Consider the following 17311-nt stretch of genomic DNA (forward strand, 5'->3'; position numbering starts at 1 on the left):
GAGACATTGGATCCCAGGAGCTGGAATTACAGGCATGGGTGCTGGGAAGAGCAGTAAGTGCCCTTAACTTCAGAGCCATCTCTCCAGCCCCTCACCTACCTTCTGTTTTAAACATGTGTCATGATAGTTAATGGCAAAAAAACAAATATTATGGGAACAATAAATAGAAGTAGTAGGATAGATAGAGAAAGGTTTGCTATAGAAAGCTTCTCATGACTTTGGGGACTTATTGATAAAAGTTCTTAGAGAGGCAATGGTTTTAGCGATATAGACACAAATAAAGATCTCACTTCTGGTTTCATAGACTCTGGTCCAAATGAAATTAAGTTAAATTGTATCTAGCCCATGGAATCCTCATCCCCAACTCACACATCACTGATTTTTCTTCTAGAATTGGCTTGGAAATGAAATTGAGGTTATGGTCAGTACTGAGGAAGCCAAGCGGCATCTGAATGACCTTCTTGAAGACAGGAAGATCCTAGCTCAGGATGTGGCACAACTCAAAGAAAAAAGAGAATCTGGAGAGAATCCTCCTCCTAAACTCCGAGTAAGTGTCATGGGAAGATGCTATCAATAGCCACATGGAATTTCCAGCGAATCCTCACTGCTTTGGAGGACTCTTTCCTTTTAAATCCCACCTTCTTGCCCACTGTTTTTACAGAGGCGCACATTCTCACGTGATGAAATGCGAGGTTCGGATACAGAAGCAGAGGATTACATTGCAAAGCAGATTGAAAGCCTAGAGACTGAACTGGAGCTCAGGTAATCCGGCTGTATCTGAAGCATAAAATGTTATAGCTGGAATCCAAATAGGTGCCAGCAATCCACACAGTCAAGAGTTTCCTTCCTTTTCAAAGGATTAAGGGGGGGGGGACAGTGACAAAGAGAAAGTAACAGTATTTTGAGATTCATTCTGCCATTCAGTCGCTATGGTGCTCTATGAAGCAAGAGTCATTCTTCTCACCTTACAAATGTAAAATAAAGTTGGGAGTCTTAAACTTTTTGACAGAGAGGCCAGAAATACACACTGCAACGAAGACAGCATCTTCAACAAATGCTGCAGTTTAAGGTGTTTAGCTACATACATGTAGAAGAATGAAGCTTGTTTTCTCCTCTACACAAAACAGCTCCACATAAAACAGAGACCTCAAATTAAGACCTGAGACCATAATGTAATAGAGAAGAAAATAGTGAACGCACTTCAGCTTATAAGAAGCACCTGCTTCTGACAGTTAGCAAATAGAACCTCATGAAATTTTAAAAAGCTTCTGTACATCAAAGGACACCATCATTCCAGTGAAGAGGCAGCCTGTGGAATGGGGAAACATCGTTATCAGCTACATATGTGACAGAGGATTAAAAACTAGAATGTATAATAAACTGAAAAAACTTTTGAGAAAACAATGAGACAAAGAACTAACAAAAAGTCCGCACACCATGGTGTGTCCACCCCTACACATACACAGAGAAATAAATAAAAGGTAGGAAAAAATCAGTCATTCTAAGTCTCTCTTTTTCTTCTTTTTTCCCTCAATATATGTTTTTATTTAAATTAAAAACATGAATGTTTCACATGTCAGTCCCAGCTCCCTCTCTCACCCCTCCTCCCTTGTCCCTTCACCAGCCTCCCAACCCCCCAACCAATCCCCACATCATTCCCCAGGGACAGTGAGGCCCTCCTTGGGGGATCTCTAAAGTCTGTCATTTCATCCAGGGCAGGGCCTAGGCCCTTCCCCATGTGTCCAGGCTGAGAGAGCATCCCTCTATTTGGAATGGGCTCCCAAAGATCATTCATAAACCATGGTAAACACTGATCTACTACCCAAGGCCCCAGTGATTTCTGTGGCCTCCTCCCTGACACTACATTCATGGAGTCTGGATCAGTCCCCTGTTGGCCTCTCAGCCATCAGTCTGGTATTCAAGAGCTCCCCCTTATCCAGTCAGCTGTCTTTGTAGGTTTCATCATCATGGTCTTGACCCCTTTGCTCATCACTCCTCCATCTCGGTCATTAGGTTCCAGGAGTTCAGTTCAGTGTTTAGATGTGGGTATCTGTCTCTGCTTCCACTAGTCCCTGGATGAAGGTTCTAGGATGGCATATAGGGTAGCCATCAACCTCTAAGTCTCTCTTATTTCAACCAATATTTAATGAAATTAGAGACACTTGGACATTTCCTTGGGGTTCCTTTTGTTACAGTTTTGGAGGGACCACATAAAATTTGAATAATACAGCTTGTCATTTTTTAACTGATAATTCCATACATAAAATTCTTTTAATTTTTCTAATCAAAGCTCCTCCCTTTCTCCTCACTGTTCTCTCCCTGAAGGAGTGCTCAGATTGCAGACCTACAGCAAAAGCTCCTAGATGCCGAAAGTGAAGACAGGCGGAAACAACGCTGGGAGAATATTGCCACAATTCTGGAAGCTAAATGTGCCATAAAATATTTAATTGGAGAGGTAAAATCGCTCTTTCCAATAATAACAGTTCTAGAGGACCTGACTGGGTAGGTTGAAGTGTAAGGAACGCTTTCTTGGTGCTATAGCTACTTTTCATGGTAGAAGATCCAATATTGAAGCATTTAATAGATAAAAGTTGGTTAGAAGCAAGTACAGGACAGTGTCTTAGAAAATTATCATAAATTGATACTCATTATGCCTGACATAGCAAGTATGCATTAATGTGACCTATTGTTAATAGAAAAAGACTAGGATGCCATAAGAAGTTACTGGCTAGCATGAAGTATTGTACTACTTTTAAAAACACCTATGAGATGTTTGTTTAGAAATTTGAGACAGTCTCAAGGAGACTATACACAGATTCATTTTAAGAAAAAGCCTTCTTCACTGATCGTAAATGTATGATTTCATTGTAAACTATCAGAAGATGAATCAAAATTGATCACTGTAGACAAGTATATTGTTTCTGAATCCAGAAGTTTGAGCACTGTTATGCTTTATATGTTTTTGTCTTGGGCTAGTAGATTTAGTCTACTAAGGAATGCTGAATAGTTTTGGGGATACTGGTCTTTATGATGCTCCCTATCTGGGCTAGTAGTGAGAATAAAAGTAGGCACATACAGGATACCAGTCTTGCCTAAAGAGGTTTATCTAGAAAGATCTACAATTTCAGCAATCAGGTCTACAAGTTCTAACATGTGAACAGAGATTCTGAGACAGGATTGGTTATAAGCTGTGTTCTGTGAGTTCCTCTTTAAGATTCAAGATCTGCTTAAAGTTTCAGAATTTCAGAATTGTCAGATATTGTCCATGTTAGGTTTATTCTTGCCTTGATGCAGAGCAACAGATAAATGACTTCAGTTGTGGCTTCTACCCCTAAGATACCTGTCTCTGCATAAATATCAACTCATGAGCTAGGGCTAAAACAGTGCTATTGGTGCTAGAAAGATGGTTCAGTGACCCAAGAGCTCTGACTGCTTTTTCAGAGGACCTAGGTTCAAGTCCTAGCACTGTCACTCTATTTCTAAGTGATCTGACACCCCCTTTTCAGGCCTCTGCAGGAACTGGGCAACTGGGCATGTGCATGGTTTGCTGACATACATGCAGGCAAAACACCCATACACATCAAAAGTAAAATATTTTACCAGTAGCAGTATTTCAGTTCAGTATTAGAATCCATATGACATGGGAAAAATGAGAATGGATTTAGACTTTCTTAGAACTTTTCTCAAATCACTTCAAGAAAGCTGACCTTCTTGTTCAGTGAATGAGAGAAGATAGATCATCCTTCACAGAAAATGACTTTCTCTTATCCTTTCAGCTGGTCTCCTCCAAAATACAGGTGAGCAAACTTGAAAGCAGCCTGAAGCAGAGTAAGGCCAGCTGTGTTGACATGGAGAAGATGCTGTTTGAAGAGCAAAATCACCTTACTGAGAGAGAGAGAGAGTTAAAAGCTGAGCTGGTCAAAGTGAAGCAACAGGAGCAAGAAAAGGTAACTTTTAGCAAGACAAGAAGCTATGGTGAGGCATGGGCTGTCACTGCTTCTGGATGTTCATTTTTAAAAGTCATAGAATATGCCCAACATGATGGTCGATTGCCTGTAATCCTAGCACTCGGGGAGGCTAAAGCAGAAAAATCATCTCAAGTTCAAAGCCTATCTGAACTACACTGAGACCTATCCCAGTCTAAAAATAAGTAAACAAACAGTAATGGCACATGAAGCTTCCTTCAAAACACTATGTGTTTTTTTCCACATTTTGTAAGTAAGTGATCTGAAACAGAAGTGACTTGTCTAAGTGGCTCTTAGTCACTGAATCCAGTCCCAAGGTTACATGCTGAAAACCACCTTTACGAGGCTTATCACTTTGGACATGAGAGGAAAAGACATTCTTTACCTTTAACTCACAGAAAAAGTTACGTGAATCACGACTTGAACTAGATAACATCCCCTTACTCCTCTGCTCTCACCCAGTGGTTGTGTCTTTCTTTAGGTGCTGTACCTTCTCAGTCAGCTGCAACAATGCCAAATGTCAGGGAAGCCGCCGAAGGAGACAGTTAGTGAAAAGGAACAGCAGCTGCTGAGCACTCTGAAATGTCAGGTATGCAAAACCTGATGGAGAGTCCTATCTCGTTTGAGCCATGACACTTGAAGCAGAAAGTAATTAACTATTGACAAACCAGAGCCTTTACTCCTTCAAGGCCCTGTTGGATCTGGTTAGGGGAAATCGGTGTGGCTACAGTAAGAATAACCTAATTTTCAGGCCAGGCAGTGGTGGTGCATGCCTTTAATCCTAGCACTCAGGAGGCAGAGGCAGGTGGATCTCTCTGAGTTCAAGGGCAGCCTGGTCTATAGAGCTAGTTCTAGGATAGCCAAAGCTACACAAGGAAAGCCTTCTTGAAAAACAAATGATAATAATAATAATAATCTAATTTTCAATACTGAAACAGAAGGCTCCATGCCAGATTTACTTAAAATCTTGATGGCAGGGGACTAAAGAGATGGCTTAGTAGTTAAGAGCCCTTAGTGCTCTTGCCAAGGTTCAGTTCTCAGCATACATACCAGGCAGCTCACAACTGCATGTAACTCCAGCTCTAGGAGGAATCCCATGCCTGGCCTCCAGCATGTACAGGCACCAGTGCTCATATACACTTAATAATATAATACAAATACATGGAAAAAATCCTGAGGGCATTCAAATGTATCTCTCTGAGCTTGTTCTGAGCCGAGACCTGACATGTTAATAAAATGCCCAGGGTCTAAAAGTCTTTCAAATTCTGGGAACACCACACCCTTCAGTAGCATGTTGGAGCACTATTTTAGTCCATCTTCGAATCTTTTTCCTGCACTGTCAGTCCAGGTTGCCTTAGCACTTCACACCTAAGACATAACCAAACAAGTTAAAGTTATAAAGAATTCAGTTGCCTTAAGTGCAAGCAAGTTTAGCCAGGCTTGTTAGAGTAGCATTCAGACTCGCCAGCCTATATGAGAAGGGTATACAGAAGCACCTGCAGATTTCAGGGAAGAACTAATCTGTGCATGTTTCTGAACCAGCATGCTGATGTGCATAGGTGCTATGAGAATGGGAAAGGATAAGAAAGCTTACTCCCTGCAAGTGTATTCAGGGATACTGGGGAATACTGAAATGTAAGGTATTCAGGATACCTAGGAACAAGGAATGAGGCATTTTACTGTGTGTCTGCCTGCTGTTAAAATCCAATCATGTACCAGCCACTTGAAAGCAGTGTTTTCACCTGAGTTGTTTGGTAACTCATATGTAGGACCCAAAATAACCCCACCTATAATTATGCTATCTGGAAATAGGATGAAGAGCTTAAGAAGATGCAAGAAATGTGTGAGCAGAATCAGCAGCTTCTCCAAGAAAACAATGCCATCAAGCAGGTAAGATGACTTTTCACCCACTTGATAAATCTCAGGAAACCCTTGTTGCCACTGAGGCTAGCTAGCCCTTGGAAGCAGTCCTCAGCTTTGATAACTACATTTAGCCCAAGTTTGTGAGGTTCTCTATTGAGTTTTCATGTAATCCACTCATATGCATTTCAAACTTGTTAGAAACCCAAGTTTTTGCTTGACATGGTGGTATACACTTTTAATCCCAGCACTCAGGAGGGAGAGGCAGGCATATCTCTGTAAGCTCTAAGCCAGCCAGGGATACATAGTAAGACCCTATCTTACTATGTATCCTCACAGAAACAAACCCCTCCTTAATCTAATAGTGATCTTAGAAAGTGAGAGTCCTCCGAGTACTCTACTGCCACCCAGCCTCGCTTTATTGTGATAAACAAGGAAGATAGCATAGGTCTGGAATCTGGTTTAGCCATAAATGCTCCCAAAATGTGCCCTAACATTATCTATTTTGTCTCTGCTATTCAAACAGAAACTGGCCCTCCTCCAAGTAGCCAGCACACAGAAAACCCATCTTATGAAAAATATCCTTCAGTCTCCAGATTCTTCCTTTGAATATATTCCACCTAAGGTAAGATGTCCAGGTGTCTATGATACCTTTGTGTAGCTCAGGTTTGAGTGAGTATACTAAACCTGTCTTTTGTAAAAGGCTATGAGAGTAAGGAGCCAAAATAAAACTAGAATACAATCCTAAGGTAAATAGGCATTCAGCTTCCTCAGAAGGCTAATTGTGGTTGATGATGCAGTTATTATATAACATGGCTAAAAAGAAGAGAGCAATGTTCAGCTGTCCATCCAGAGATGCTTATCTTATTAAACCATGAGTCCTCTCTCCCTCCCTCAGATTGATCGGCCTCCAGTTTCTAGCTCTTCAAAGACTCCAAGGCCAAAGGCTAAAGCAGAATTTTTGTGATTAGCAAAACCAAGTGGAATATATTTGAGAAGTCTGAAATCTCTGTAAATACTGCTGGCAATAGTTAGTGAGATGATACCATGCCATACATAGTTTTCAAAAACTTTTAACTATCTCAATTTTTTGTAGCCCAAACCTTGCCGAATTAAAGAAAAAGGCCCAGAGGAAATCTTGGATATCGAGGAGCTACAGAACTGTTCAGAGCATTCTGTGACTGAGCAGGAGAATGATGGCAGTGATGATTGTGCTGATGAGGAGTGGGTACCACCAAAATTAGTCAAGGTGTCCAAGAAGAACAACCAAGGGGTATGAGCCAACTCTCTAATTTCACTCATGACAATTAGCTCCAGTGGGCTAGCTTGTGAATGTCAAATTGGTTGTTGCCCTACATCTGAACTCCCTGGATCCCCTTCAGAGCATTGGCTCTAAGGGACACTTGTCGGACTACCGCTGTGTGGACTCTGAGGGCAGCAGACACACCTGAACATTCAAGTTGGCTGGCTCACTTTGATTTTTCAGGATTGTGGCAATCTGAATAGCTAGCATTCTGTACCATTACACTGAAGCTGATTCCCAAGTGATCACTCCAGTCCATGTTGTATAGCACTTGTTATAGTTTAAACAACCATCCTCACACATCATCTTTGAATAATTGTAAAAACAAAAAAAAAACCCTGAGAGGTATTTGTTGTTTACAGATAGGCTTCAGACCCACAAGAAGAAAGTGAATTGGTCTATGGTCACCAAAACAAGTGATAGTCAATACTTGAAATTTAGTGTTTAGACTCCCAGGTCCACTTTGTTTTTTTATCATATTCTGGTGATCACATTAGTGAAAAAAACAAAACAACAACAACAAAAAACTTGGGCCAGAAATTGAGTGGCTGCTTTATCTTCCTTACCTGTTAGGATGTTTTTCTTTTTCTAACTATGCTAAGGAACAAATGGAATTATAGAAAAAGATAATAATTAAGAACAAACATGCCAAATTAAGGAGAATTAGGAATAACCTGACTTGGGAGGCATTGTTGTTTTGTTATAGTGATGGTGCCTTATATATCCCATTCTAGACTTGAACTCACTATGTAACCGTGGATGATGTTTAACACCTATGCCTCCTACCTCCACCTCCTGAGTGCTGAAATTACAGTTGGGCTTGCAATGCCATGCCCACCTAAAAACCATTCTGACTTTAATGTGTACTTTATTTACTTCCACAATGCTAGTCCACCGTAATTGCTAAATACAGCTGTTTCATGCTGAAACATTAATTTCCAAAATACTATGCTTCATCACTAGTCCACCTGTGTTTTGTAGCCACCGCCATTCTTAAGAGAATGGCTCCTAATTTAACTTAGTGGCTTTCTGGAAGCAGACTTGATTTGGCCAGTTTTGTAAAGTCAAAAGTGAAGCAGACCATAAGGAACAAACAGCCAGGTGATGTTATTGGTCAGGTAGCAACATCAACAATGCAACACACTGTGCCCTCAGAGATTTATAACTTAATGGAAGAATCAAGACAAAGGGATAGAAAGAAGCATATCTAGAACTTCAGTACATTCATCTCAGGAAAAATAATTGGAGGATTTGGGTTTTTAGAAGCAACCAGAAGAGGTACAGATTAAGGATATGACATTGAAGGAGGTGACTGTTGCTGCAGGATAAGGTAGAAAGGCAAAGATAGTGTTGAGGACAAGAGGGAGAACACTTCTGGCACAATAAATAATAGATTGCTAAGACTAGAAGCAGAGTGCTGGGATACTTAGACAAAATGAAGCAGGACATGGCTGTCTTATAACGTTAGATGTATTTATGTGTAATGTTTTCCCTGCATGTATGTATGGGCACCACATGCATGCCTGGTGCCTGTGAAGGTCAGATAAGGGCGTCAAATCTCCCAGAACTGGAGTTACATATGGTTGTGAGCCACCATTTGGGTGCTGGGAATGAAATCCAGGTCTTCTGCAAAGGCAACAAGCATTCTTAACTACAAAGGCATATCCCTAGCCCCAAATGTCTGTCTTTTGTTTATTTCCTCAACCAACATTTATACCATTATGATTGAAGTAACAGTGCTAGCTTAATGTAGATTAAATAGCCATCTAAGTTACAGAGACAGTTCAGAAGCATACACAGGAACAAAAGAACAGAGGGCCTGAACCCTTTGGAAAGGAGTTTGCAGGTATGAAACAATATGGATACACTTGTTCTTGGGAAAGCTTAATATATCAGCATTATTGTTCTTTATTCTTTGAGTTTTAAATTTGACCAGATCTATTCTTCTGAGACATCCTATACTTACTACTAGAGTTACAGACTGTAAAACGGTATGCTTAACTGTAGTTTTCCTCAGGGGAGCTCTTTAAAATACAACCAGGAACTCTACCTGTAGATGTTCTGATTGAGTTGAGGTAAGGCAGGGCTTGGAGTTTTAGAAAACTTCTCCAGAGATTTCTTTTTGCTAACATTTGTGTGGGTGTGTGGGTGAATACCACATGTGTGCAGATGCTTGAGCACGTTGGAGCCCTGGGAGCTGGAGTTATAAGTGGTTGTAAACCACCTGATGTGGGTGCCGGGAACTGAACTCAGGTCCTCAGGAAAAGCAGCAAGCACTCTTAACCACTGAGCTACCTCTCTAGCCCCTGCAGAGATTTCTCATGTATAGTAAGACCTGAGAACTGACAAACCTAGGAGTCTTCCCCATCTGTGCTATTTCTTGAGATATGCTGGTAGGTTGCCAGCAGTTTTGATATAGTTGTGTCAAAGGCCTTCTTTGGTATTTTAATCTGCTTCCTGGAATGAGAGAGAATAAGATGAAGGTGTAGCTTTTATATATGACTTTCATGTGGCTACATCTATCAAGTGTTCATGAGCATGTTCATTCAGCTCTACCATCACAAGTACTCAATGCCTGTCTCTAGTGTCTGCTTGCTTGAAGACTAGCAAAAGCAGACTCCACGGGCTCAAAGGCAGCCAGCTAGTGCATGCTATTGAATTTTAGAAAGTGTTCCTTGTATGTGTGAAGCATGCATTTCTATAAATCATTTCACTGGCTCTTGGCTATGAAAAAGTCCAATCACCCATGACAGTTCTTCAGATATCATTTGTATTATCCCATGTGATAAAACAGAGAAATGTTGACAGGGTAAAGAAAGCATTTTTGAAACCTTTAGATGACTCACAAATGGGCAAAGGACCCAATATACCATAATGGATCAAGGCCATTCTGAAAAAGTATCTGTAAAACAAGTCATAGAACTCTTATATTTGCTTGTCTTATTCAAAGTAGCTAAAGGGATTTTTTATTTAAATTAGAAACAAGCTTGCTTCACATGTCAATCCCAGCTCCCTCTCCCTCCCCTCCTGCCCCGCCCCCCCCCACCAGGCTCCCTAGGCCCCCACCCAATCCCACTCTGATCCCCAGGGAGTGTGAGGCCCTCCATGGGGATCTCTAGAGTCTTAAATTTATTATGATGTATCTTGTTGATAAAATGACTAAGATGGACATTTTTATTTTTCTCGACACAGGGTTTCTATGTATTGCTTTGGAGGCTGTCCTGGAACTGGCTCTGTAGACCAGGGTAGCCTTGAACTCACAGACATCCACCCGCCTCTGCCTCCCGAGTGCTGGGATTAAAGTCGTATGCCACCAACGCCCAACTAAGATGAACATTCTTATCTAACGCTATTAGAAATATAAATTGGTTATACCTATTCTGAAAAGCAACCTGAACATATTATCGGAAAATTGAAAAATACTCTCATCATGCTTCACTTTCAGTAGCACATATATTAAAAGTGTTCTTATTCTTTGATCCAGTAATTACTCACATAGTAATTCATACAAAGGAAATAGTCATCAATATGGAAATTGCTGTATTCATTCAATGAATCTTTTCTAAGTAGCTTTGTGCCAGGAATGAACACTATTTTTGAGAATACAACAATTAACTTTGTCATTGTGAGCACATTCTTGTAGGAAAAGATATAGTAACCAGAAAAACAAAATAGTTGTGGGTGGTGATTTAGGAGAAAACAAACTCCATAGTGAAGTCATAGAGATGATTGGGAGGGGAAAGGCTGTTTGGGAAACAGATAATTATGATGAGATCTAAGCAAAGCGCCAGGTATAGTGGTACCTACCTATAATCCTGGCACTCTAGAGGCTAAGGCAGAAGAATCACATGTTCGAGACCAACCCGGGCTGTGTAATGAAGGCCTAAGTCACAAAAAAGAAAGTGAGAGAAGAGAGAATGAAGGAGAGGAGAAAAGGGAAGAACAAATGAAAAGACCTCAGGGCAGGAATGGGCTTTACATACCTGAGAAGGCCATTGTGACTATCATGTGTTGAGAAGTGGGAAAGGTGAAGTTAGGTGTAGTCAGGCCAGATTTAGAGTGCCTTGCCTGTATGTATGGTTTAGATTCCATTTGTGTACAAGGACATTCACGATCTGTAAAAGCAAATATTTTCTTTCAAAACTATCTTCATATCTACCATTAGGGGACTGGTTAAATAAATGGCATATCTACATGATGGAATATTGTATATAACTTTTAAAATCATGACTTGGGCTTTAAATTTTTATAGAATGATATACATTATTCTCTTGATACTATTGTGGGTTTCCTATATAGCTACAGAACAAAGATGATAGTTCTTATATGAAAAGCACTTAAGATCTTGAATTTTATTATAAACTTAGGATGAGTCCACAGATGTGACTAGGAAAAAAACAGCTATGGTTCAGACCTCATTAACCACGAGACTATTGGATTCATTTTTTGTTTGGGGAATTCAAGGGGGGGGGGTGTTGTCTTGGTTTTCTAAAAGGGTCTCACTATATAGCCTAGGCTGGCCTGGACTTCTTCATGTAGATTGGGTTGACTAACTGCCTCATAGTGGCTGGGATTAAAGGTTTGGGCTGTCTTGCCCTGCTATGCAGAGTAGTTCAAAGGTTCAAAGTTAGATCTCCATATATTGTACTTATACAGCTGATTTGGGGGAACTTGATGTTGATCTTGAATTTATCTCTATTGTATCATTTCTACTTTCAGCCTACAATTCCAGCCTGTCAAAATATTTTTAGATTGTGGTTTTTGTTATCTTACCGATTAATCATTTTTCCAACTTTTTTTCAGCCATTGTTAGAACGGATAAACAAGTCTACCTTGTAAACTGGCTCTCTCTCTCTCTCTCTCTCTCTCTCTCTCTCTCTCTCTCTCTCTGTGTGTGTGTGTGTGTGTGTGTGTGTGTGTGTGTGTGTGTGTGTGTGTAATTTCAAATATAAATGATTTTATTTCCTATCTTTAGTGATATTGAAGATGAGTTAGTGCTCAGGACAAAGCTCCAGCTGACACTGGACAAAATGTAGCAATGTGCATTGAAAGGAAGTACAGTTGGGTAGATCAAAAAATGCAGAATGCTGGTCATGGTGGCGCATACCAGTAGGATTTGCCAGCCTGGGATATACATTTTAAAGGCTCGGTGGTAGTGGCACATGTCTTTAGTCCCAGCACTCAGGAGGCAGAGGCAGGCGGATATCTGTGAGTTTGAGACTAGCCTGGTCTACAGAATGAGTTCCAGGACAGGCTCCCTGCAGAACAACTTGACTGAGCCCTTAAATAAGCCTAATGGTACTGCCATGATGCCTGTGGGTCTTTGCCCATGAAATTGTGACTAGTGTTTACCCAGTACTGTCATGTGAGGGTGATAGGACAGCCTTCTTATCTATCTGCAGCTATACTACCTAAAATAGAACAGTTAGTTGTTTGATATAACCTGCTTAGTTACCCTCTGGTGGTTCCTAGTGGTCATGGTTAAATGAAATGAGGGATTAGAAAAGACTGATTCAATAGAGATGGTGTCCCTTTCCTTTGTTTCTGAAAAGAGCTGCATATGAAGGAACGGTACTTTAGAATCTCACCCTTTTGGTAAGGTGTCTCTCCACAAACCTGTTTTCCAGTGTTCCTGCAAAGGCTGGTGTGGCAACAAGCAATGTGGGTGCAGAAAGCAAAGGTCAGACTGTAACGTGGCCTGCAGCTGTGACCCCGCAAAGTGTCGCAACAGACAGCAGAGCCAGGTAAGATCAGTATTGCCTCCTCTCACCATCCCCTCAGACCTCTCCAGCGTTTCTATCCTTTTCTTCTTCCCACCCTGAAACCTGGAATCTCCTGCAATTTACACTTCCTCCTCTGTACCCAGAAAGAGACATTTCACTCCTCAGGTATGCAGTCTCCACCCCTACCCCCAGCCTCGTCTAAAAAGCTTCTGCATGCTTTCAGAAACAGGAACATGGAACAGGAAAGCAAGAATTTACAGGTAGGTAGAGACACAGGATCAAACTAGTCCAGAGGCTTAGCTGGAACTGTGAAAGCCACGCACTAATGATGGCTGCTTCCAGAAAGGAAGTTAATCCCTCTGGTATCTGGAGACACTAGTTAATAGACCCTATGGGAACCAAGCATTCCATGTCTCTAAGGAAAGACCCACAGGAATCTAGTCTACTAGTCACTGCTGTGAGCCAACATAACTTGTAGCTGTCTTTATGTTGCTCCCAGGAAGAGCAAACTCGGGGAAACAAAATGTGCCCTGAAAATAGCAAAAAGCAGAATCAATCCCTGTACTTGCTGTATACCTGCTTGTGCCCATGGCAACAAATCTTTGTCACAGCTCTTGATGCATAATACAGAACTGCTATAGGTGTACTGTAATAAACATTCATCATGGCGTTTTGTGAACATTTTTTACACAGGGATAGTTTGGGCTTGGGCCTTTTATTTTAAAGACTTCTAAACTAAGTAAGCATCAGAGGACTAAAGTGGCAACCTATGTATAGGTCAGGATAAAACTTATGGAGGCCTTTAAGAGTTCCCTGTTCTCAGGGCAGAGCTCTTGGACCCCAGACCGACAGCTGGGAGGCCAGCATGGGACTGATCCAGACCCCCTGAATGTGAGAGTCAGTGAGGAGGCCTGGGCAACCTATGGGGCCCTGAGCAGTGGATCAGTGTTTATCCCTAGCATACAAACAGACATCGTGTGTCCATAACACAGAGAGGGATGATCTCTCAGCCTGGACTCTTAGGGGAGTGCCTGGACCCTGCCCTGAGTGAAATGACAGACTCTAGATATCCCCTATGTGGAAGGAAATGGCGATAGGATGGGAGGCTGGGGGGGATGGTGGAGGGGTGCGGGAGGAGGGGAGGGAGAGGGAACTGGAATTGACACGTGAAGCAAGCTATTTAAAATTAAAGTAATAAAAAAGAGTTCCCTGTTCTCATGGTTTTTCATTTAGGGTTCTAGCACCCTGAAGCTGCCCCGTGAAAGGGTCTCTGCCTTTAGAATTCCATTTCCACCAAAACAATTTTCTCTTCACTTACCTTTCATATTGGGCCTCCCCTTAGAATTTCAGTTAAAGAAAACCACTGAATAGAGTCAAGGATTCCATTGTGCAGAAGAGAAAACTGAAATCGAGTGGCAAACTGAAGTGACTTGTCTGATACACAGCTGGTCCTGACAACTAAGATTAAACCTCAGGCTTCCTGGTTCTCAATCCAGCTGTTTCTTCAACCAATAGCTCCAGTTTTAACCCCAGATCTATGCAGAGTCACCTTGTGATCTAAGTGACTTCGGTCCTTTGCGTTTTATATTCTTTGCCGAAATAAATACTAATGCAGGGAGCCTCCTGTAGGGCTGCTATTGCAGATTGTATGTACAAGAACTTTAATTGAAGAAATAGCCAAGGCATGGACTAATTTTATTGTTTATTTTCTTTGAGACTAGGTCTTGCTAAGTACCCCAGGTTGGATCAACCTGTTATTCCTCTGCCCCAGCCTCCCAAATTCTGGGGTTACAGATGTATACCAGCACACCCAACTTGACCTAATTTTAAAGTTTCCTTCATCATATGTCTCATTCTAAACATGCACAGGACCTTCTTGTTGTATTTTTGAGACAGGTTTTCTCTGTGTAACATTCCTGGTTGTCCTGGAACTCCCTTTATAGATCAGGCTGGCCTTGAACTCACAGAGATCCGCCTGCCTCTGGAATGCTGGGATAAAAAATATGTGCTATGACCACCCAGCCTAAAATTTGCCTTAAGTTGAAGGTGTTTGGTTTTGTTTTCTTTTTTTGGTTTCTCTGTTTAGGGAGTCTGCCTTTTAAGCATAACTTCATTCCTCTGGGGACAGAATTTGTTAAGCTTCTCCAAATACCAGCTCCCTTAGGTTTGCTTTGAGTAATGGGTTGATCAGGTCCTCAGAGCTGGGACCTCCCTGACTGAAGAGGAACAGGCTGTTTTGTAACTCAGGGAGCTACATTAGAATAAGCCTGTCTGCTTGATTTCAGGATAACTCAGATGCTATTGAGCAAACCCAGGATTCTGAAAACTCCTTCAAACTGGAAGATCCCACAGAGATGACCTCAGAACTAACCTTCTTCAACCCTGTCTGTGCAACTCCCAATAGCAAGGTGAGTGGCTAAATTGGAGACATGAAAAAACTATATTCTTCTCTGGATTGGATATGATAGAAACCTATGAGAGATAGCTGTGGGGAAGATATAATCAAATTGCTGAACAGTGGCTGGAGTGTTTTATCTGGTGGAACAGTTGTAGGGTTACTTGGGATGTGCAGAGCCTTTGTAGAGTCTTGGCTGGGCCCATCTGTTCATTTCTGTCTATCTTTCTAGATCCTAAAGATGTCTGATGAAGATCAGGTGCTGCCGAGGAGGCCTACCTTAGTTCCTTCCTCTGACCACCCAGAACTGAAATGTTCAGAATCACAAGAAATTAAGGCCATGGGGAAGAAAAAGAAGCGAGCTCTAGCTAGCAACACCAGCTTCTTCTCTGGCTGTTCTCCTATCCAAGAAGAGTCCCACTGAGGTTATGTCATCGTCTCTCTCTTCTGTCTGCCATGGACACACTCTCAGGCTGCAGCTCAGAGGGGAAGGGCACTAATGACTTGTGTAGTAATAGGTCTTGCTATTGAGAGAAGAAAAAACTGTCACTGAAAGGAAGAAGACCTTTGCTGAATGTTGGCCTTTACTGTCTAAGCCCTCCAACCCCAAACAACTACTTTTCTTCTCCAGAAGGTGCTGAACCATCTATTGGAGAGAACCAGCAAACCTTCCTCGTGACTCATAAGGCACCAGTCCCCAGCATAGTCTAGCTCTTTCTTTGTGAGAAGTTGATTGTCTCCTCATGGAGCTGAAGCCAAGATGTTCCTCTCTCATGGTCATAGCAACTTAATGGGGGAGCCTCGTGCAGGATTTAAACCTGGCCCAACTCCCTCACTGCATCTCAGGAATGGGACTGGGAGTTTTCCTGCTCCAATCCAACTCTGGATTTTAACAGAACCTTCAGCTGTCATGTTACTGAAGTGAATGAAACATTTTTAAATGTTAAGAAAATAAATAAACCTTAGCTGATCTACTTTCTAAAGGAGATCCTTCTTTGCTAGAGAAAGAAATGAAATCCCAACCTGTTTTCCTCAGGCCCCTGGGAAAACTATTAAAGAGATCCATTACAATTTCCCCACAAGTTCAAGTACTTCTTTTTTCTGGGAAGGTTGCCTAGTTTTTTGTTTTGTTTTTGGTGTTTTGTTTTGTTTACAGGGATAGGGATTGACACTGGGCTTTGGACATGCCACTGTCACTGAACTACACCCTGACCCAGCTTCCTACCCTTCCCTAGAGACTGGTGTAGAACATTTGTTGCGTCTCTGCTGTTTTGCTGCTCTAGGAAGTATGAATGACATTGACAAAACAGGTGTCTTCTCATCTAGTGAGCATCCCCATCACCACATTCCTGCCATAATTGTAGTTGCTTCTCGCAAAAATGTTCAAGGTTCTTAGGAGCCTGTACTTTCCATATGAGAAAATAGAGTGTCATCTTTACCATACTAGAGCAGATGCCTGAGATAATGAGTTCATGGAGAAAGTGGTTTTAATTTAGTTCACAGTTTTGGAGGTCCTATGCTATGGTTCTCGCCCATATCAGATCATGACAGAAGCACACAATGGAGCAAAGTTGCTCACCTCATGGCCAGGATGAAAAAAACTAGTGGAAGGATCTGGGTCCCATCACCTCTTCAAGAGCATACCCTCAAGTATACTAAAAGCATTGCACAAAAACCTACCTCAGCGTTTCTACAACCTCCCAAATGGCACCACAGGCCAGAGAACAAACCTTGAACACACGAGTCTTTGGGAGATACTGGTCGTCTAACACAGATAGTACTGAGGTACAGAGAAGCAGTCAATATAATGTTACAATGTCCATGAGGAACAACACAACATTTATTAGATGACTTTCCCTACAATCTGATTAATGGGTATGGCACCATGCTGCTTTTCAGTTAACAAAACTACTGACCCCTTGCTTTCTCCCTTGAAAGGGGAGAGGAGGGACAAGGCTTACTTTTTACCATTCATCAGATTCCTCATCTCCAATGAAAAGCTAGAAGTGGGGGAAGGGGGTGGCTGACGGTGCCACATACAGGGTGCATTTGAAGCCTTTTAGGA

The 17311-nt window shown here is 41.7% G+C and overlaps 1 protein-coding gene across 2 annotated transcripts in view; it reads left to right on the forward strand.

Annotated features, from left to right (window-relative positions):
• Positions 1 to 16321, forward strand: part of Kif4a (kinesin family member 4A) — a 99253-nt gene extending 82932 nt beyond the window's left edge. For both annotated transcript variants that reach the window (XM_040744242.1, XM_040744243.1), the window contains exons 21-31: positions 392 to 547; positions 662 to 762; positions 2326 to 2455; positions 3777 to 3947; positions 4447 to 4554; positions 5778 to 5855; positions 6352 to 6450; positions 6922 to 7098; positions 12756 to 12872; positions 15137 to 15259; positions 15479 to 16321. In XM_040744242.1, coding sequence (XP_040600176.1) covers positions 392 to 547; positions 662 to 762; positions 2326 to 2455; positions 3777 to 3947; positions 4447 to 4554; positions 5778 to 5855; positions 6352 to 6450; positions 6922 to 7098; positions 12756 to 12872; positions 15137 to 15259; positions 15479 to 15670 — 1452 coding nt within the window. In that variant the 3' untranslated portion in view covers positions 15671 to 16321. The remainder of the gene's footprint in view (positions 1 to 391; positions 548 to 661; positions 763 to 2325; positions 2456 to 3776; positions 3948 to 4446; positions 4555 to 5777; positions 5856 to 6351; positions 6451 to 6921; positions 7099 to 12755; positions 12873 to 15136; positions 15260 to 15478) is intronic.
• Positions 16322 to 17311: the final 990 nt, after the last annotated feature.

Source organism: Mesocricetus auratus, unplaced genomic scaffold (genome assembly GCF_017639785.1).
Source record: "Mesocricetus auratus isolate SY011 unplaced genomic scaffold, BCM_Maur_2.0 Super-Scaffold_100003, whole genome shotgun sequence".
Classification (NCBI taxonomy): domain Eukaryota; kingdom Metazoa; phylum Chordata; class Mammalia; order Rodentia; family Cricetidae; genus Mesocricetus; species Mesocricetus auratus.